The 22,801-nt window shown below is 41.3% G+C and overlaps 1 protein-coding gene across 1 annotated transcript in view; it reads right to left on the bottom strand.

Moving 5' to 3' along the window:
- Positions 1 to 22,801, bottom strand: part of BTBD9 (BTB domain containing 9) — a 397,135-nt gene that overhangs the window by 146,988 nt on the left and 227,346 nt on the right. Inside the window, exon 7 of the mRNA XM_074332880.2 lies at positions 1,757 to 1,866. Coding sequence (XP_074188981.1) covers positions 1,757 to 1,866 — 110 coding nt within the window. The remainder of the gene's footprint in view (positions 1 to 1,756; positions 1,867 to 22,801) is intronic.

The raw sequence follows: 22,801 nt of genomic DNA, 5'->3' as shown, positions 1-22,801 counted from the left end.
CAATGCTGACTAATTCCGTGTGGACAACACATGCACCCCTCACTACAAGTAATCCTAACTTTGATTCCTGTGATGGCCTCGCATGCCAGATAAGCCTGTTTCTTTGATAATTTACAGTGTCCACAAACCTGTTCTTTCTCCAATAAGAATGGGGGGCTGTTTTAAGTAGGTAGAACCTTCTGTGTAGCACATTCAAAAATGCAATGCCCTGGGCTGAAATGAGTGAGTAGTGAAATGCCACACGGCTTATGACTATGAAGGTGGTTTGGTTTCTAAGATCCTTCTCAGCGATGACTCCCCTTACCACAGATACACAAGGGGGTCTACAGTCTATAAAAGGACGTGGGCAGCAGGTGAAAAGAAGTGCCCTTGCCACAACCCTCATCACCAATACACCACATGGCCCACAAAATTGAAATCCTTAGTAATATCAGGTAATGCTTCAGCTCTGTTAACTTTCAAATTATTTAAAAGTCACAAAAATTATTAACATTAATATTAAAATTATATCCATAACTAAGTTAAAATCAAATTATTTATTTTAGTTGAGCTCTAAAAATTCTCTGTGTGTTGAAATAATTTCTACTCCCACTATTTTATTAATATTACTCTTCTAAATTTCCCTCAGTAAAGGATTATATTTAGGGCACAGCTGGTGTTATAAAAATGTAGACGTATGGCCAAAGAATTAGAAAACATTTGCAAGTTGCACTCATCTTTCCCATTCTAGTCATCACCATGTTTTTAGGACACCTGCCAATATGGTATGTGCCCCAGCGTGGAGACGACTTGAGAAGGAGAAGAAAAATGAGTTCCTTTGTAAAGACAAAGGCTTCTATTTTAGGTCCACCAAGGCAGGGGCTTCTCATAACCCCCACCTGAACATAAAGAGTGCCTTTTCAAAGGAGCTACAGTAAAGGAACAGATTCAAGGATCTCATTAGTCAAACTATGATCTTTGCAAGAGGTGAGCAAAAACCTATGACAGGCATGTGAAAAAAAGGAAAAAGGGACAATCACTCTGGATGGAAAAGCCACTCATGATACCTAGAATGTCAAGCCCTGGGATGGACTGTACCCAATGCCACACTAAACAGTATCTAAACCTGAAACAAAGATAAAACACAACAGAAAGCAACCAAACAACTAAGCCAAAATTGAAAATACCCTTTTGAAAGAGCAGTCGGGCAGTATTTCCCACAAGGTAACTTGACTTTCACAATTCAGTCTTATTTAAATTATATGCAGGCATTTTCTTGAGGTAAACTTGGCTAAACAGGGCAAATATGGACAGACGTGTCCATGAAAAGATATTTTCACAGCTGAATACACCATTCCTACCAAATCAAAGCCCCAAATAGCTGCATAGCCTTGGAAAATATGAGCATTGGATCAATATTACACAGATGTCCCCCCTGATCTTACCTACCATTCAATACAAAGCTTTGGTGTGGAGGGCTTTGCCTAACTACCACAAGCAACCCCCACACAGCAAATCTGAATGAATCCCTGGAACATTTTCAATTCTTAACTGCTAGTAAAATATTTATATTCTTTTAACTGAAATTAGTATTTGACTACTTCTAAAAATATAAGCCCTCCCCTATGCCACTCAGCCATAAGGCAATCAAATCAACCGAACTTCTTAGTCAAAGATGATTAAGAGGTGAAGTGAGTTATGATGAATTAATGGAATAACAAAATATCTGAAGACAAACTATCTAAGTATATGTACAACATGTAATTGTAATACTTACCTATCAGGCCCTTCTCGAGAGTGAAGGTTTTGTTTGTAAACATACATTCAAAAGCCACAATGTGAAAAATCTTGTTCACGGTGTTATGAGTCCCAACTATTCGAATATACCTAGGGTTAAAAAAGAAAAGAAAATTTGTTGAAAATGCGCTTCCATCACAACCAACCCCAAATAACAGAATTAAAATACATTACGTAAATACAGTGTACCAGGGCATGAGGTAAAGGAGACTTTGAACTTGATTTCAGACCCTGTACCTGCTCCTTAGGGCTACCTCCAACTGAGCCTGGAAGAATTATAGCAAAATGAGGGAGAAAGCCCTTTCCAGAGAATTAAATTGAACTTAGGTTTGATTTACCTGGAAAATCACACCAGGTACTGTTCAGCTCAACCCCTGAGTGCCAGTACAATTATATGTCCATGAGACACTTATGCTGGAGAATAACAAACAGCCTCTCTGTTCGCCTCGGTTAGGAATGTGCGTGCGCACAGGTGCACAAACACACGCAGAATCTAATGTTTTCCAACTCAGTGAGAGCTTTCATCCATTGGAGACAAATGCATGAAATCAATATTGCTTTCTTGTTCAAAAGAAAAACCCACAGACACTACTGGAAACCACTCACAGTTTCTTTTTAGTATTACTCCCAAATCCTTGCTACAAAGTTAACCCTAGACACTTACCCCAGCTCCCCACCTGACTGCTGGGCCGCCTTCTCCTGACCAGAGGAAGTGCTCTGCAGACGTGACCCAGCCTGCGCTCAGCCTCCCTCCTGGCCACACGGACCTGGCACTGCACACAGTGCAGTTTCACGGGGCAGGTCTTGAGCATCTTGGCCTGTTTCCCCTGTGTGTTTCCCTGGAGGCTTCACCTCCAACAAACAAGCATTAACCTTGCAGTGACTTGCTCCTTTCACTCTCCAAAGGGACTGACAGTTCACAGGTTAATGAACAGACAAACTCATCCTTCTGAGTATCACACAAATCCACGGAGAATGTGCCACACACCGTCTTACTGGAATTCAAAGGAATGACAAGGAAAAATAACTAGATTAACTGATAACACTCCCAAATTATGAGCTATGCGGTCTGCAGGATGGGGCATATTACACGAACAGATTTCAATTAGGAGATGAAAGACTGAGCAAGGGCTTAGCAATATCCTCTCTCTGCTGCGTAAAACAACCTTCGACTTAGATGATACAATTTTACTTCTGAGTTAATCGCTGTTCACTAATTCGGTAATTTCCTTACATTTCTCATCACTCCAAGTTAACTGTATAATGTAAATGCCGATTTAAAAAATTCACATTAAGGAGACTGTATGTGGGGTTTTTATATCCTGGGCTATTTTCCCTCCTGTTTCTTCAAGCCTGAATCTCACAGCATTCCCTGCGCACCTCATTGAGCCATCTGCTGCCTGACACGAGCGGATCACTCATCTCCATAACCAATCTAACTGCCATCTCCTGGACTGGCTGTTCAGTATGCCCACACCCACTGCAAGGAGCTATGGTTCTCCCGGGTGGAGAGTCACGGCAAGTGGTGCATCACCAGAGCCCACTGGTGAAGCAGGAAGTTGGCCCTGATCTGCTCTCGTGAGCCCTCAGGCAGACAGAAGGTGCTGATTTTACCGGCTTTGGGTGGCTAGGTGGGCTTCATTTAAAATAAATTCTAAATGGTCTGAGTAGAACAGATTGTGTTGCTCTTCACTGTTGGTGGTGACACTCTGGGCGTTCTGGAAGGGAAGGGGTGTGTTAAGCCTGGCACGCTGGCCTGCATCTAATTTTGTCCATCTCCTTAAACCCACAGGAACTCCAACAGCACAGCATTTTCAACCACTCATGGTCACGACAGCCTGAGTGCTGTGGTCTGCAGCCTTGGAGGGAATGTGGTTTGGTGGAATTTGATCAGATCACTCTCCTGTTCCCTACGTCGTTGCGTCTCCAGCAAAGGAGGGGCAGCTCTCCTAATTCTGTTCAAGGCAGAAGAGCCAAGAAGTGATGAATAGAGCCTTTCCCCATTGGCGGCTCTTGAGGGTAACAGTCCGCTGATCTAAGGGGTACAGGGATGTTCCCTCCCTCCCTTTCTTTCTTTTAAAAACATTACATGGAACCAGGATCTCCAAGTTTAGATGATAGTCATTTCCAAGTTTCACCCTGGTGCAGATGTCAGGAATGGGAGAAAATACGCAACCTTCCCCTCCCTCGTCCTCCAACCAGAAGAAACTGAAAATAAAAAAACTGTACTGGAATACATTTTACAGCCTTAATGATGGTGTTTGTGATAACAAACAAGACAATATATAAGGTTGGAAAGGCACTGAGAGATGCCTCCAGATAAAAAGTTCTGTGTAAGTGAAGATAATGTTATCTCTGCTGCATAATCTGAGGTCAAATTAGCATTTCACCACTGTGTATCACACTTCTTATATGTAATGCTCATAACAAGTTTAATTATACTAGTTCTACAATACTTGCTACGTCTCCATAAAATTATAGCATAATTTACAAAAATGGCATAAAGTCCCTATTCAAATACATATTTTAAAAAATGGTAACAAAACCACCAGAATGAAGCCATGCTCCTTTTCTCCAGCAAGGAGCTGTAGAGCATAGGACTGCCCTTTATGAGAGACCTTGGCTAGAATTAGCAGACAGGCCTCACCTCACCCCCACCTCGAGATTGGGAGGGCAGCCTGCAGCTGTGCACGGAGAACTTAGAGACCCTGCGAGGCTCAGAGGAAGCAGAGCCCTGAGCTGGCGTGAGCCATGCCCAGAGGGAGGCGAGGCAGCGCAGATAGCATCCTTGAGCACGAGCAGATTTCCTCAATGGGGCTCACGACAGAGCCTCCCCAAGGAAGAAGAGAAGTTATTCTTTTTTTACTTAAAAAAAGAAAAAAAAAAGAAACTTGCTCTGGGTCGTAACACTTAAACAGAGGAAGATACATTTTTTCTATTGCAAAAGATTTTGAATAAAAGGCAAAATTTAAGGTTAACTTTTTTCCTTTCACCATCATCTCTCCAATGTACAGTCAGACTCTACAGCTAGTGACTTCATCAGTGTTCAGAGAGGGGCACTGCTGAAAATGTAACAGCAATCCTTTGTTCTCTCTGAGGTCCTCAACAGCAGCTCAAACAGCTGGAAGATAATTAAAACTTAAACAGTGCTGAGGAAGGCAGATAAGCAACAGATTGGCCATTTCTGGTGAGGACGATGCTGTCCACACGAGCGAGCCCCAGTGTACCAGTCTGTTTCCGACATTCTCCTCCCTTCCCTATGTTAGTTGTCTTCCAGTTACTGGCAAAGTCTGGATCCAGAACGTAGTTCAGAACAGGATGTCTCAATGCAGAAGTTTCTAGGAGCCATAATGTTGTGGGTGAAAAGAGATTCTGTCCTCTTTAATGAAACGAAACTTAAAATCTCCAGAACAGCTAAAATTGAAAGGCACTAGAGAGTTCTAAGCACGCGCGTTAGTCTAACTGACCAGGTTCGTAGCCCATCCCCACCACTTAGCGGTGTTACTGGGGGGAAAAAATGCTTTAAACCTTTTTGAAACTTAGTCTTCTTCTCTATAAAATGAGGTCAATAACACAACACTTACAGGATATTTAAATGACATAAGTATGTAACGTGTTATAGTAAAAAGCTACATTCCAAGTTGCAAATTACCTGGCTCTATGGTATTTCTTGCTTTAAGCCCTGAATCTTTAGAAAAGCCTATGTAAAACATTCTTGACCTAACTCAGCTACGCATGAGGAGGCGACTGAAGAATCTTTTGCTCATGTTGGTCCAGCTGCCCAAACCCACAAGCCTTTCTTTTTTGTGCAAACCCTGGAAGTTTCAGAAAAACAGTATTTCCCAACAGAGAGATATCATAATACTGTGACAATTTTGCGCTGGAGATTTCATTGGATCCCCTGCCTGTTCTGGGAAGGTACAAATTCCTATTCTTAACATATCTTGCCATCATTTCTTGTCAGGATGCTATCCAAGTTAATTTTGAAATCACATACATTACATCTTTAACATACTAAAGAAAATAGAGAAAAACAGCAACTTGCACACTCCCACTTTAAACCCCTTGGTGTCCCATAACCTTTAGTTCTGGTGGTGCACAAGCCTCCTTGTGGTTATAATTAATCCTTAACCTTTGCCTCTGGTTATATGATCACCTACTAACTTCTGTTCAAGATAAAATGGAATTCAGTACGAAATATTTAAATGAGCTCACAAGGGATCAACTACAGCCAGAATCCATCAGAATTCTGTTCTTTGGTGAACAAAGTTTTATTCTCAAAGTGATCTTCGTAACCTTGGGTTAAACAAAGACTTGAGAAGACCAGAGTTAGCCTAAGACTGGTGCACCAGAAGGGAATCTTAACATTTTGGTTCTTCCTCTGAGGCAGAGAGAACTCTAAGGAGTAAAACTGTTTACTGCAGCCAGGTGTAGTCACCTACTAACAAAAACTCTAACTCTAGCATTTACTAGGGACTTGTGACCACGTGGGGAGCGGCTTCACCATTCCCACGATTTCCTACTTGACCTTTCTTTTCAAGGAGATACTAGGAATGTATATACATAATTCTCTAACCCAATAAGCAGTCATGTCTGTGGGTTTCCCAGCATGATATTTTTTTCTCATTCTAGATACAATGTTAGTGCTCTTATATTCAAACCACAGACTGGAGGGGGAAGTGACTTCAGGTCTTGTCGCTAAGGCAGCAAATGGAAAACAGTTTACTGCCAGAATGACAAAAGGCTTCTAGAAAAAGCATGTTGCAACAGAAAAGATTTGTTACTCTTGGAAAACCTTCCCTCTGGCTGATGTGTGGAGCTATAGATTCTCCTCTCCTGACTTCAGCAAAGGTTCCCAGCAGCATTTGCTTACTTGGGAGAGGAAGAATTATTGAAAGGTTAAACACTGGGTCCAGTTAGCCTGGGCAGAGGCTGCCGTCTCAGAGAGCACTCCCGATGCTGACTGACCGTCAGCCCTGCAGAGGGAGCAGCTCTGTTCCACCACCTCCACTATTCAATCTGAGGGAACAAGTCACCTTGTTTTTCAGAGAAAACTGATGCGATGGAGAATCAGGTATGCAGAAGGGAGAAGAAGGGTAAATAATTACTAATACATCATAACCTGGGGCTACCACAATAGATAGGCATTCCAACTGAAGAGATAAATATTAAAGAGCTGTTTTTTATTTGGGGGAAATAAATGAATTCTGAACAGTAGGCTTTTTTTCCCCACACCCAAATAGGAAGAATCTAAAACCTGCCATAACAATATGCCTTCAACTTATGAAATTATATTTGGAATTAATACCACAAAATAACGTAATTATAATATTTACATACAAGTAAACCATGTGAAAGTGATATACTATTTATATCATTTAAATAAATTAAAATTTATTTAATTGACTTAAATCCCTGCTTGCACATTTACCAATCAATATATTGGGTAAATCTGCTTTTAATCAAGATTTAATAAACACCTACAAGGAATGAGAAGTTGTGCTAAGCACCGTGAGGAATGGACTCGAAAGACAGGACATAAAAGCTTCATCTAAGAGAAGTTTATAGTGCAGTTTAGAAGAGAAGACGAAAACACCACTGGTAGCGGTGAGCAGGGCAAACACAGGAGCTTCTTGTCTGTTTACACATGGTAGCCTAACCTTAAAACACCAAACTTAGCAACATGAACTTTAAACGTCCTCCCTGTGAACTACTCTTGTTTCAAGGACCAAAACAAAAAAATACGGTTAAAAGAGAAATACTCCCCACCCCACCCCCCACACACAAATGATCGCTGAATCATCTAACAAATATTCACTGAGTATTTACTGAGTGCCAGCTGCTGGGTACTGGGACATGGGATTGAACAATGAGGATAAAATCTTTTCCCTGTGAAATTTACATTTCAGGTCAGGAGACAACACATTAAAAAATCAAATAATTATCCATTGGGTGATAGGTGATCTATTTAGCACAGAACTTTACAGACCAACTTGCTAAATTGGAAGGATAAACAGTTACAAAACTTCTCCCTGCAGGAGTAAAAGAAGGGTCAAATGGGAAGGCCCACCTAGTTCTGCCTGAGAACTTGGGAACAGTGTTAATGAGTCTGAGATGTGGACACAGGATACCTGTGATATTTAGCAGGATATAGGCAAAAATCTAATTAGGCTTCTGAGGATCCGCAAAGAGGAAGTGATTTGGATTTCATGGAAAGAAATGTTTTATTTATTTCATAGTTTACTTTTCTTTTTATCTTTGCTTTTTTTTTCGGATTGTAATTTTCAAGGGATTATAGAGAGACAAAATGGGAAGTGGAGGATATAAAATGAATGAGAGGAGGGTGGGGAGGAGGGAGAAAGATGGGGAGATAAAGGTGGGGTAGAGGAGGGAGAGGGAGCACATGAATATGAATAAACCAATCCCTTCTTCTATCTCTGTTATGTGCTAATGTGAACAAATCCCCATGTGGGAATACTGTTAACCGATTTTATTGCTCAATAAAACATTTGAAACCAACACAAAGTATATTTTAAGAAATGGAACTAAATTACCAAAAGTTCAACATTTGCATTTTTTCATTAACTTTGCCCCTAGCCCGAGATGCTGGGACTGGAGGAGAGAATTTCACTAGTTTTATCTTTAAAATGGCTGCATAATCTTTTTCAGTTTATCCAACAGGCTGTGCATTTCCACGAATGTAGATAAATGAGTGTAATGGAATTGTGCACTAGAGAAAAAGCAGCAGAAAATTAAATTTGCTAGTTTCCCTATGAATCTGTAAGAATTCATTTGGCGACTATGACCTGTAGCAAGCCTGCTTTAGGACCACTGTGGGTAAGGAAAGTTTCTCTTTTTTTTTAAACCTAAGACCATGGTGGATATATGCCATTTATGGTAACTTCAAAGTTAAAGGGCTGGAGGAGCCTCCCCCCAACCTTTTTTCCCTCTGAGTAGAAGATAAAATAGAGAAGGAAGAGAGGCAAACAAGGAGAAAGAATTTGCCTCTCCCCCAAGAAAAATCTAAGAATCCTTCTAAGAATGTAAACATTTGACACACTGAGAAATAGGATAGGAATTGCCCAAGACAGTCGGAAAAACGGAAGTGAAAACTGAGCACCAAAGTCAAGAGAGTAATAATACAGAGAGCATAGGGAGTAAGGAAATCACAAATCTTCATTCCAGACCCCTGAGAAACTAGCACTGGAATGACAAGAAATGCTACCAACTTCTGAACCCATCCCACGTGCTAGGCTTTACATTCATCATTTCCTTTCATGGAACCCCATGCCTCCCACACGCAGACAATCAGGCTGGAGATTTCAAAGGTCCACAGAAAAACGTCCCTCAAAGCCTCTGCATTCTTTACACACGATGTAAAGAAACCTGTGTTGCAAGCAATCCGCAAAGAACTAACTAAAATGTATTTGGGGAAAACAAGCCCAGCCCATGAAAAGTCCGACACAGCTTCGATGTTCACGGGAAATTTCAGGGACTCTTCTTTGCCCTTTGGGAAATTCTGGACCTGTACCTAGAGAATGGACCAGAAAAAGATCTAGAGATTTACTTAGCACATAATTGAAGCATCAGTATAACTATGTACAAAGCAACCAACCAGAGGCAGAGTAGTCAACGTAAATAAAAATAATCCTACAAAAAACTTGAGAAGAATGCTCACCACCAACAGCACAGGAAATGCAAACAATAACAGAAAGAGAGAAAGGGGGAGAGGGAGAGAGAGGTATTTTTGTCCTGGGTGCCCAAACTGGTATGGATATGTATAATGTACTATCTCAGGGATTATTAAAGCTGGAAGCACATAACTGATGTCACTGCAGAAGCCTGTACTCCAATTTCCAAATTGCATGAAGGATTACTAATTTCAGCACTACTGGTATGAAAGATTTTGCTGCTAAAGTCTCTCGGTGTGTTAAAACCGCAATTACTTTTGCACCAACCTAATAGCAAGATGCTCCAAGTGGCGTATTTGGAGGTCTGCAAAAAACTGAGCACCAAAGCTTATACCAGGAGCTGAGCAGACACAGGGCGCTTTCAAACCCATACCAGTCTCCCCAACCATGTTAAAACACACTTCCCCATTATCACACCTTTTGGGTTAGGAGTCCTACATGTGTTTCCCCAAAAATAAGACCTAACCAGAAAATAAGCCCTAGCATGATTTTTCAGGATGACATCCCCTGAACATAAGCCTCAATACGTCTTTTGGAGCAAGACTTAATACAAGACCCGGTCTTATTTTCAGGGAAACACGGTATATATACTGTTGAAGTTCAATTTTGAAGCCTGTCCCCAATCCATATTTCTGCTGGATTACTGAACAGGTTGGGAGATGGAATAGTTCAGCAAGGACTTTTTTTTCCCCCTCCCCAAAGCTTCTTAAGAGTTCAACCCAACGCGACCTAGACTTTATTGGTACAGCATTACTGCTACGCCAGTGATCAGAAAGCAAATGTCAGTCCTTACACTTGTTTCAGAAATTCAAGGAAAGAAAGAGTTATGAGATGAATGCACATAAAGTAAAATGAGTACTTTGTAAGAGAAGATCTATTTTCTTTTTCTTTTATTTATTTTTTTACTGGGGAATGCTGGGGAACAGCGTGCTTCTCCAGGGCCCATCAGCTCCAAGACGTTGTCCTTCAATCTTAGTTGCAGGGGGCGCAGCCCACCATCCCATGTGGGAATTGAACCGGCAACCTTGTTGTTGAGAGCTCATCGGGCCTCCCCGAAGATTTATTTTTTAATAAACAAGAAGATTCTATTATATTACTAATAGTCACTGCTACCACAGTGGTGTTGGACTCCTCATTAAAACAAAACTAGCTTAGCTATTTCTTTTCCTTCTTTTATATTTTAAAAATAAAGGTTTACATACACATAGCCTATAAGATTTATTATAAAACATATCCTCTACGCTCCATTTCCTCCCCTCCCCAGAGGCTACCATTACTACCTGTGTTAGTGGATTGTTTTAGGATTTATCTCAGCTCTAATTATCATGTTTTTAATGCTATGTGTTGATTTTTCAGTTTGAGGCTTTCTCTAACAATCTACTATCATGCAACACAAGTATTTAGCTCTCCCCTCTCCACATACACATGTACCCCCCCCATTTAGACTGTACTGTAACTTTGGTTGAATCAATATTCAATGTTTCCATTATGATTATGTAAACATTATTCACAACTAATATATGGAGTACTTTCCTTTCCTGCACAATTTTTTTTTCCTTCTAGAGTTAAAAAATAGTCTTGATTTTTTGTTTTGCTTAATTTTGTATACACTTAGCACGAATTCACCTCCTCTCTCCCAACTCTCCCTTAGTTGAACTAAAGCTCCTCTCAAAAGATTCTGACATATCAGGTATTTCTAGAAGTTTCTTGAAAAAGTCTTTTGGCTGGTTTCAATCCAGTCTGGCTGTCCTCTAAATCTTATGCAAGCTGTCATCCTGGGATCTATATTTACCATTATTCTAGGGATTCCTTTCATCTCTCTCCTCCCTGATTAATTGCCCCTATCCTGTATCTCATGTTGTCTTCTTTCTTGGTCTACTCTCTCATTTTGCTGGACAGCATCTCCCAATAGCTTTTCCCAATGGTATCTGGAAGGTGAAAATTTTAAGGCTTTGCATGTCTTAACATATCTTTAGTCTACTTCCATATTTGATTGGTAGTTTAGCTGAGTATAGAATTTTAAGTTGTAAGTTGTTATTCTTCAGAACTTTGAGGGTCTTATTCTACAGCCTGTAAAGCTTCTAGTTTTGCTGCTGAGTAGTCATTATGAGACCCGATTTCTCCCTCCTCCTCCTTCTTCTTCTCTCCCCCCTCCTTCTCCTCCTTCCCCTCTTTAAAAAACATGTCCTACTCTGGAAGCATGTAGATTTTCTCAACATCCCTAGTATTCTGAAGTTTCATGATAATGTACCTTGGTGTGGGTCTATTTTCTCCACTAAGTTGGGCACTCAGAAAGCCCCTGCAATCTCGAAACCCATGTACTTCAGTTTGGGTAAATTTTCTGAATTATTGTTATGGACTTCGTCCCCTGGAGTTTGTCTAATCTCTCTTTATGAAACTCTTAGATGGATTGAACATTCTCATCTTCATTTGCATTTTTATACTTTCCCTATTTGCCATTTTTGTCATTTTGTTCTACTTTCTGGGAAAGTTCCTCAACTTTATCATCTGAGTTTTTCATTTCTGCTTTAATATTCTAAATCTTCAACTGTACTCCTTATTCTCCAAATGTTCCTTTTTTTATGGCATCATCTTCTTGGTCTAAGATTGCCATATTTAATCTCTCTGAAGGTAGCAATTATTATTTTTTTAGTTTTCATCTCCCTACATAATTTATTTTTTTTCCTGTTTGTTTATATTAGTTTCTTCAGATGTCTGGTTGTCAAGAAGGTTTCCAGGAAGGAACCTAGACATACAATAGGAAATTCTGAAAATATAGTTACAGAAATGGGTCAACTCTCAGGAAAACTTCACTTTCAGATTTTTTAGCTCTTCCATCTTGGGCTGGTCAGATTGCCTAGGAAGATGGTTCTAATCCTTTGCATGGAAGTTATGGGCCTGACTACTAGAGTTCTAGAAATTAAGTGGCGAAACAGAGCATGGCTATTTGTCTGTGTGTGTGGGGAGGATGGTTGGGGGGTAAGGTGTTACTGAAAGTTGGGGTCTCAGCATATGACCATTTAATCTTCCTATAGTACAACTTTTATCAACTGTGCATGGTGTCTTTCCTAGTTTAGAGCCCCTCTTTTTACTTTTATCAAAGAATAAATTTCCAGTGTCCTACAAAGACAAATATTTTATTACCTCACTTATATGTGGAATCTATAAAAGCATTACTCATTAGAAACACATTAGAAAGGTGGTTGCCTGGAGCTAGGGGCTGGGAAAAATGGGGAGATGTTGGTTAACAAGTACAAACTTTTGAAGACAGGGAAGGAAGTTATAAGCTGAATAAGTTCTGGGGATCTCATATGGAACATGGTAACTTTAGTTAACAAAGCTGTGTTAGACACTTGAAAGTTGCTAAGAAAGTAGATCTTAATTGTTCTTACCACACACACACAAAAAGGTACTGTGTAAGGTGATGGAGGTGCTAACTAACCCTGTTGTGGTAATCACTTCACGATATATAAGTGGATCATATCATCATGTTACACGTCATCATGTTAAATTTACACAATGTTATATGTCAATAAAGCTGGGGGAGGAATAAATTTCCAGTTTTCCATCAGACTGGCACAGAAGCAGTCAAAGCTCTGTGATGTGGGGGAGAGAATCTGGAGCTCTCACTGTTCCATAAACACATAGTTAACCAATCTTCCTCACTTTAGTCTTTTGCTACCACTTCATGCACCGCAGCTTCAAAGGTGCCTGGTGCCTCCAAATCCTAAGCCTTTGAGGATTCGGTGGTTTAGGATTCAGATTAATTGAGCCTGTTAAATCACTTACCACTTGTTTACCTGTTTTACAGCTTCCTCTTCCATGTTTTTTTTTTTTTTTTTTAACCTCATCTCCCCATTTTCTTTATCCTTGTAGGTTAATCCTAAAACAAATCCCTTTACTGTCATTTTAGTGGGGTTTTGTTCTGAAGGGCGCGAGAATCACACGTTCATTCTGCCGTCATTACCTGAAAGCTTAACTATTTTTCACAAGAGTATTCCACCCCTGTGGTTATTCCTACAAGGATAAAGGCTCAATCAAGCATCTTTTCTGGACTTACTTACTGAGTCTGAGACCTTGGGTCTTGCAAACTGCTATGGTCACAAGGGCACAACCTCTAAAATTGTACTTAGGACAATAATACAGGAGCTAAGAACCATTCCCCCTCATTTCCTTCCCTGCCTTCTGCCTGAGGACTACACGTCTTTATTCCCTCTTGCCTTGAAATAACATTTTCGCCTCCTTGCTGCTCTTCCATCCTCCTCCTTGTCCAATCCTTCTATCATATCTTCAAATGGTTGTTTCAGATTATTTAGCTATTTCATCTTCTGAACTAGTTTTTCTCTAATTAAATGTCCAAACAGGGTGTGTTCAGACAATTCCAAAAATTGTCACCATTCTACAGAAAGATTCAAATCATTCAGTGATTTGTTAACCAATCTCCCTCTCTCTAAAAGAAAGGGATGTGTGTGTGTGTTAGTTCCCACTGAGTAAAAATAAAGTAATTCAGCTCACCCTCACATTGAAACAGCTGCACAGACAGCACTGGCTGCTGTTTACCTTGACAACTGGAAAACCACCATCGCCTCCCTTTCCCACCCTCTCCAGAACAATCACCATGCCGCACATGCAGATGGGTGATCTAGACTCTGGAGCAGACACGGGCTGTCTGGTGTGCTTCCTGCCATTTGCAGGGCTCCTTCCTGTGCTGCTGTTGGGGGCGACCCAGGGGGTTCAGATAACAGCTGTTGCAGGGGACCTGACAGATTCAGCTGTGGGGCGTCTGGAGGCTTCCTAATGCCCCGCTCCGCCAGCTGCAACCAGCAGAGCCCTGGGAAGCAAGGGCCAGAGTTGGAGAAAGTACACACTGCACATCCTGTTTGGAGTTACTGCAGCAGCAGTGAAGGGGGGGGGGGGGTGGAGAACAAAGAGATAACCTCCTAGGCACGGGGAGCAGGGCGCCCAGGGTTCTAAATCAGACACGTGGAGGGCAAGATGCAGGTGGAGTAGGAAGAAAGCTTTCAACAAGGATCCATTCAATTTTACTGCTTATTCCAGGGAGTCCAAGGAAATTCTCATGTTTCTTTGTTTTTACTCAGTGAGTCAGACAGAATTTACAGACAATAGGAAATGACTTCCACCTGATTGTGAATTTTTTGGTAAGCCAAGGAAAGGTAAGCATACAGGATGAGCAACCATCCAGGTTTGCCTGGGAATGTGCTGGTTTTAGTAACGAAAATCTCCAGGCCCAGGAAACTGCTCAGCCTCAGGCAAACCCGGATAAATGGTCACCCTATGCCACCAACAGTTATCTCCCCTTCCGGGTCTTAAGCGAAGTGGGGCTGCATTCATATTCTGCTCAGCACCTTCCTTATCTTCCAGGGCCGATCCTGCCACACAAATGCTCTTCAGCCTCTATCAGGCACAGTCTAACAGACAGGGGCATGAAAAGGCCATCCCGGGCCTGCCTCTCGGTGGGAAAGGGAACTGTGTCATTCTTTCCGCTTCCTGTCTGGAGCCCGTCAGAAGCACAAGCCTTCTGGCCCACACAGCTGAATCAAAGTGATCATGGCAGAAACGGAACACGCTCGCCTCGGTGCCTGGAGAAACAGGGCGTCCCTCAGTAACTTGAAAATGCTGAACTCAGAGGCTGCTAACGGAGTGTGTGGGTTGCTCGGGCTTCCTTCTCTGCTCTCCCTTCCTCCTGGCCCTAGTCATTATTAGGCATTTTGCTACTTATTTGCAAGGAGGAGGAAGAGGAAGGAAAGAACGGGGACAGTCCAAGTAGCCGGGGACAGTCCAAGTAGCCGACTGTTCTGTGTATGAGCAGGTTTCCTGAGGAGTGTGTTCAAACTATTAGCTCAAGAGGTTCTTCAGTGGGGAGAGGGGCTTGGGAATTGATGGTTGTAGTACTATCTGTTGATTTTAATCATTTGGTTTCTCTTAATCCCAAAATAAGATGAACTGCTGGTCCTCTATTTTTACTGAAGGGCTAGCAAAAGTATAAATATTTTAACAAAAAGAAATTACTAGTTAAACCACACAAGATCCCATCTTTTGAAAAAAGACCTTGGACAAACACCACAGACAACTGACAATGCTGCCGATTTGTAAAATAAATGTAACTGGAAGATAATATGCTAATGCTTAGAAAGTTTACAGCTAAATGACAAAAGTCCCTCCAGGTCAAATTAAGTGTGACATACACTTAATCTCTTGAGTGATTTGAGAAAGATACCAGAAAGAGCAATTCAGTTTTGGTTTATTCACTTAACTTCTCACAGCCTCAATTTTCCTCACCTGTAAAGGGGAAAGTAGCATTACCTAACTTTGACGAGTTACATAAGACTTGTGGTTAGGCAGTCAGGACTTAACCAGGCACATACTAAGTGCTCAGTAATTGGTAGCTAGCATATTGTAGGCACTCAAAAATGTTAAATCAATGTATTTCACATCACTAATTTAGCAATTTTTTATCAAGGAATTACTATATGTTGAGTACTGTTAGGTACTATAATGGAAACAAATATGAAAAAGGGAATTCCTAAAAGGCTCATTGTTTTAATGCGGACAGGTAATTGCAATATGTATTAATAAATGTTATACAAATTCTACCCAAAAATAGCACGGTAGCACAAAGGAATGGCATCTGATCCAGACTGGGAAGATCAGAGGGGCCTCCCACATGTGATCTCTGGGTACTGAACGATGAGGGGGTGATGCCAGGAGAAAATGTGTGCGGAGGGAAAGCCCCGGGAGAAGAACTGGCACGTGCGGTACCAGAATGCTAGGGAGGCTGGGCAGTGCGGTGGGGCTGCAGGCTGGGCTGGGCTGGGCTGGAGCGGGAGTAAGGTCAGAAGCACAGGGCGTGGCTAGGAAAAGAACAACCGATGATGGCCAGCCCGCGACCATTAGCAAGTGGACGTGACGTGAGCGAGCGCGTGTCAGTGTTGCAGGGGAGCGAGCTGTGGGGAGGGGCAGGGGTTGCTGCTTCCCACCAGTCTAAGGGTGGAATGGATTTTGACTTAAACGTACCCCTTTTCAGTTTCAATGAGTCGTATCTCCTTGGGTGCCTCCCCTAACCTGTTCAAGTGTTGAGGGAGGTTGGGGTCAGTAGTTCTCAACCCTCGCTGCTCCTGACCATCACCTGGGGAGCTTAAAAAAATATGGACCCCATCCTTAGAGATTCTAATTTAATTGGAATGAGGCAGCGATTCTAATGCACAGCTATGGGTGGGAACCATTAGTCTAACTCACAATAAACACCTATAGTCATACAGCAATGAAAACACACATTTCAGAAGCGAAGATTAATTACTTTGGGGATGACGCTCCTCTGGATGAGTGGACTGCTGCTTCGCGTTTGCAGCGCACCTGCACGTGTTTTCCTGGCTCCAGTACCAGCTACCTGTAATGCAGCGCCCTATGTTTGAATCACGGATCACTCCGCGGTGTACTTCGGAGTCTATGCCTTCTTCACGCGTTTCTGCTCCCGGCGCACCTTTCTCTCCTTCCTCCCTCAGTGAGCCCTTACGCCCCCGTAAAGCCCAGCTCCAGTGGCACATACTCTATGTAACCTCCCATGAGTACTGAGACACCACCAGAAGCATTCATTTCTCCCTCATCACTTCTAGTCTAGGGTCTCTTACACTGTACGATAGGTGTGTGCACTTCTGGGCTTCCTCTCCTGAACTCTGATCTTTTGAAAACAGATTTTTCCTTGTTCATTTCCCTTTTCAAAGCACCCAGTACAGCGTCCAGTAGGTGCCCTGAATATCCTCAGATGTTTGCTAAATGAAGGAAAGTGGATAAACAAAAGATAACCTTAAAAACTGCATTTAAGAAAATGGAATTTTTAAAGATTGTTAAAATTCATCAAAACAAATGGTACTTATATGAAATTACTTCTTAGAGGAGTATAAATTACTCCCAAAGAGCAAAGGGCAAAGAATTCCAGTGGTGTCATACACAGTATGAAATGGGATGCTTATGTCTCAGTGTATATATATAAGTCTCAATTAGACAGTATTTCATTTTCCAAAACTTCTTTCTATCAGGTAGCCATATACTGGTGAGACAAGGCACAGCTGCAGGAATGGGGTGGCTGGATTTGATGGCATAGCAGAAGAAAGGAAAAACACCAGTAAGGTTTCTAAGTGACACCCGTCAGCAGGTTGGAGAATTGCTTACAAGTACAATAGCATTAAATAACCGTGGTATGATGGCAAGTTGCTCAAATATCATCACAGAGGAGAGATAAAAATTCCTCTCTAGAAAGATGATGATATTGAAATCTGTCTTTCACTCATGGGAGTGTCAGTAATAGCAAAGAGTGGCCCGGAAATGACAAAACTGAATGATTTAAGAGAAGAAGATGAAGGTAAAATTAAAAAAAAAAAAATCACAACTATCTTGATTATTGCTATGAGAAGGTACATATTGCTGCTTCTCTGGGATTCATCAATATCTACTTTACTTTAACAAGTTACTCTAACTCTGAAAGCTCTGCATGTAAGGCACTCTAATTCTATTTGCAGGATTGAACTTATTACAAATACTCTGGGCAAATATAACTGGGAAAAACAGAAAAGGAGGAGCTAAAGTTATTTATGTAATCAGGAAGCACAAAGAGAAGACTATAAAATGGCTTGAGGGGTATATTACTACAAGCAATGGGAAGAAATTAAGAAAATGGTGACGTTAGGTTGCATATCAGAGATTCTCTCAGCAGGATTTTTGCTGTAGTGTGAAAGCATCTTCTGAACTAAAATGCTAATTGCAAATGCCCTCTTAATAAAATGCTCAGGTTGCTATAGCCTATTAGGCAGTAATTAAAACCTTGTGAGCTCAGCCACTCCTTTCTCTGGTCTGCCGCAGCATGGCTGCGACAGGGAATGAGGCCTTGTGAATCCTGGCACTCTGGGGTTATGCTGGTCAGGTAAAAGATGGAGGGCCCATCACTCAAATCATTTAAAACTGGACACAACATTAGAGAAAATGCAATGGAGCTTATAAGGATGAACTAGAGAACCTAATGTAGCATCACAAAAAAAAGTCACATTCATTGGTGCCAAGGGACACTTGGAGGACACTGTGTTTAAATTTTGGACTCATTTTGCAGGAATGAGTGTTAGCTGTCCTTGATCTTTCAGCTGACTCTACACACGGGAACTCCCTCTTAAAAATATTAAGCACTGAAGACCTGACAGGGAACAGTTTAAATCCCTGGCTCACAAAATCTTCAGCTCACAAAATGATTTCCTTTTCTTCCTTCTTTGGTTCAGTGACGATGATGTCATCATGCATCTCTGGTTTGTTATTTTTATATGGACACCAAAGCAGACAGAAAATACATTAAAGTGATGTGTAATTTTCCATGCACATGATTTCAGACTAACAAGAGTTGTGCTTTATGATTTAGTGGCAATTGGTTATTTGCTTTAAATATTTATGATGAAATGTTTAGAACTAACATTTAAGCAATTTGATCCATGAGATAAAACCTTTGCAATATTCCTTGGCTGACCTTGGCAGCTAATAGGGCACATATGTTATCTTTGCAGTGGAAGGCCTTTGTGTTATAAACCATATCCACAAATAGCAGTCAAAATGGTTTTGTGTCTGGTTCTGCTACCAAACTCAGGTAACTTAGAGTAAATCTTTTATCCTTACTCTTTCGTTAGCTCTTCTAACAGGATAAAATGAAACTATTGGCATATCATAGGCTGGAGAAGAACTAAGCCAACTAGGTTGATGAATACGGCAAGGTCCCGTAGCTCGTGAGAGGTGATGGATTCTCTCTGTTCTAAGACTTCTCCCAGAGATCCCTCAAAATCATGCAGTAAGGTACCAGTTTTGTGTAAATGAATCAAGCCCTAGGAAAACTGAATCCTGTGACAACAGAAATGCCGAAGTATTTGAGGGGACTGAGAATCCAGCCTCCAAAGGTGTTTTCAGGACTGTGCTGAACTGTAACACTTACCACATCCAGGCTAATGTCGAGTGGCTTATAATGCTAACATTGTAATTATGGCAAGAAAAAAAAGCAGTTAACATTTATTGAGCGCTGAGTCTACACCAGGCACTAAACTAAGCACTTTCCCCATTTTATCTCACCAACTCCCCATAACTTATGAGGTAGACACCCGCACTAACCCCATTTTAGAGATGAGTAAACGGAGGCACAATCGTAGTGTTTAGCTTGCTCACAAACTGAGAAGAGCTATGCTTTGAATCAGGCTGAACATCAAGGCTTTGTTTCAGTACATTCCATTATGTTCTATGCTTTGCTAGCACAGAATGGCAACAGCTGTTGAATTGTAGTTTATGTCGTCCTTTTCATTTATTTTTTTTTAACTTAAATTTGCATTTGTCCATAAGACCCTGGCCATAGACCTGGGGCCTAATCTGCATAGCTCTGAGAACTGAACTAAAACAGGAAGTAAAACATCTGACACACTTATAATCATGCTATAAAAATCGGACACACTGTACCCATACCAGCAAGAGGAGCGACTGCTACAACTGATAATACACTCCCTCAAGGACAAGTCAATCTATAAGTAACATGTGTGTGTGCTCCTTAATGAATAATTTATAGATACATTATTAAAAACTAATTTCTGCTTTTAACAACTGGAAGGAAAGACTGCTCACAAATTAGACAACTGCTGGTTTCCTGAAACAAGGTCAGAAGAAACAACAGAAAACAGAGATTTTGCTGTTTCTGTTTTGACTGGATACCTCTCACTCAAAAGGAAGAGATTACGTTGAATTTTGGCTCTCATCTGGTTCTTTGGTGGTTAAGGGTGAGAAAATGCCAGCTTCACTTCTTCAGAATGAAAAGGAGAATACGACCTGCTTTGTAAGTAAATAGGCTTGCTTTATCAAAATGTAAAGAATTTACAAGTTACATATTTTCTTAAAAAACCCACCGAACCTGATTTTCACTTGTCAAGAAAAGAGGCTCACAATTTTGATTTGCAAAATAAGTGTCCCCTTCCTTTGCCTCCATCGTGGCAGGAAGTGCATCCTTAGAATGGAATGCAAGCATTGCTCGGCAGTTTCCTCGAGCTTCTTTTCAAGGAAAATCTTTTCCCGTCTACAGATGAATTCTGACAGCTATCTGGAGTCAGCGAGGAACCACTCCATCCCCCAGCACTGCGGGTGCCAGTCAGCTGACATGAAAAGCAGAGTCTGAAAAGGAAAGTTGTCTCCAAAGCACGTCATCCAAAGCACGTATATGCTGTACACTTCATTACAGGGCAGAAGCACGGAGCACATATAAAACAGGCCTGGCCTTTCCTTCACAAACAGGACTGTTGGTTTATGAATTAAAACCAAAGATGTGTTTAAAATCAAATATTTTGGAAGTTGCTAAATACTGAAATGCTCCTAAATAGTTTCAGGCACAGAATTATGACTGATCCCACGAAAGAAAGTGGAAAACAATGATAAATGTAATGGTGAGCTACCTTATAGTGTCTTTTTGGAAGAATGAAAAAAAAAAAAAAAAAAACACCTTTCCTCTCTATGAGCATTCACTAGGAAAAGAAAGAAGAATGATCATTCCTTCTAATGACGTATGCTCAGGTGCTTCCCGTGTCCCCTACCGCTGCTGTTGCGGCGCTGCTGCATTTGGTCCTGCTTAGGTAAGGTAAGGACACACAGAGCATGCTCAGAGTCCTGACTGTGGAGCCTGCTAACAGCTCCATGGTCAGTAATAAGGCTTCACGATGAATTACAGGTGCAAAGGGCCAGGCTGTTTTTCTTGAAGTGCACAAAGCAGACACTTACCCTATGAAAACCCATACCCACATATGTTTAAAAACGTGAACACTTTAGAACAAGAGTTAATGCACATAAACTATTCCTGACTTAATGAACCACAGTGGCCAGAAACCTGCTGATCTTGCTTTCCCCTTCCAAAACTTGCTGCTCTCAGCGCTGGCCCAAGGGTGGCCAATAATTTACATTAAAATAAAAGAATGGAAAGATTCGTGAAATTTGGTTAATTTGACCATCTTTTTTCATAAGCAACTTATAAAAGAATTAAGATTAGACATATACATAATACATTACACAGTGAAGTGACAGCCTCTTGATATTTACGGTGCCTTAGGTTTTCTTGGGAACAAGGGACTCGGAGCACGATTGCTGACAACTATACTGCAGCAAGGACTTGCCTCTGAAATAAACTGCTGCTTTTACTTTTGGGGGAGAAGAGAAGCGCCTCAAAGAGAGTACGAGGCCCTCTGTGAATTCTGTAAAGCTACTCAATATTTAAATCTGGTGGCATGTACTCAGGAGGGCTCGATAGATATTCAGCAGAGAAAATTAGTAGCCATGAAAGAGGAGAGAGAGAAAAGGCCCAGGGAGTACAATTCTTAGAAGCTTCCAGCAACCCCAGACCACAAATGGTGCTTTCTTCCTCAGTCAGCAGATAGGGTAAGGAGACATATCAATTACTGTGGAAGACTGGTTTCTAAATGTGCTTCTAACTAGATATTCGTAATAGTTACTATGTGCATCATCTTGAAAGTGTTACACCAGACATGGCAAAAAGACCCCCTCCTGAAAAATGCAATGATTTTCCTTTATTCCCTGTACCCTCAGTAAACTTACCCCACTGTATTATAGCTTTTCAGAAGGAATATAGTGGATACGTGTGGTGGTGATGGTGGTGGTGATGCGATAACAGGAAGGAGGAAAAGCCGTGGTCCAGCAATATTGCTGCCGGCAATAAAAACTATCGATTCTTTTGTCCTCAGCTTTTAGATACTGAGAACACAGACAAGAAGCCACTGCTCCTTTTACTCCACACCAATGTTTTGCACCCTTTCCCCACATCACTTCCCTAAGGAGCCTTTTAAGACATTTTCTTTCTAACCGCCCCCATGAAATTTAACACCATGGACATACTGTATAGCTGTTTAAAGTATGTATATCTATACTTTATACATAAGAGAAATAAGATTTTTTGCTTCCTAAGAACCAATTTTTGCCCCATTGGGGAAAGGCATTGCCCCCTTTCAGAATACAAGTTCTATGCCAAAGCTCCTCAGCCAGTTTTCGATTTGGAGATCCCTTAGAGAATCTGATAAAAACTAAGTGTCCTCTCCTCACCGCCCTCCCCCACAGTACATACGCACAACACTTTGTACACAATCAGGGCACGCAGAGCCTCTGAAGCCCACCCACGGACCGTGGCTGAGCTTCCCATGCTGCACACTACCCCAGGGTGATCGCATATATTCTCATCCCTCTAGCTACCACCTGAGCAGGCTTGAATTGCAATCCATACCTTGAGCACTGATCTCCAAGTTTCAAACTCA

Source organism: Rhinolophus sinicus, chromosome 2, assembly GCF_057876585.1.
Source record: "Rhinolophus sinicus isolate RSI-liver-muscle chromosome 2, RSI-T2T, whole genome shotgun sequence".
In the NCBI taxonomy this organism is placed as follows: Eukaryota; Metazoa; Chordata; class Mammalia; order Chiroptera; family Rhinolophidae; genus Rhinolophus; species Rhinolophus sinicus.
This window is presented reverse-complemented; position numbering and strand designations above follow the sequence as displayed.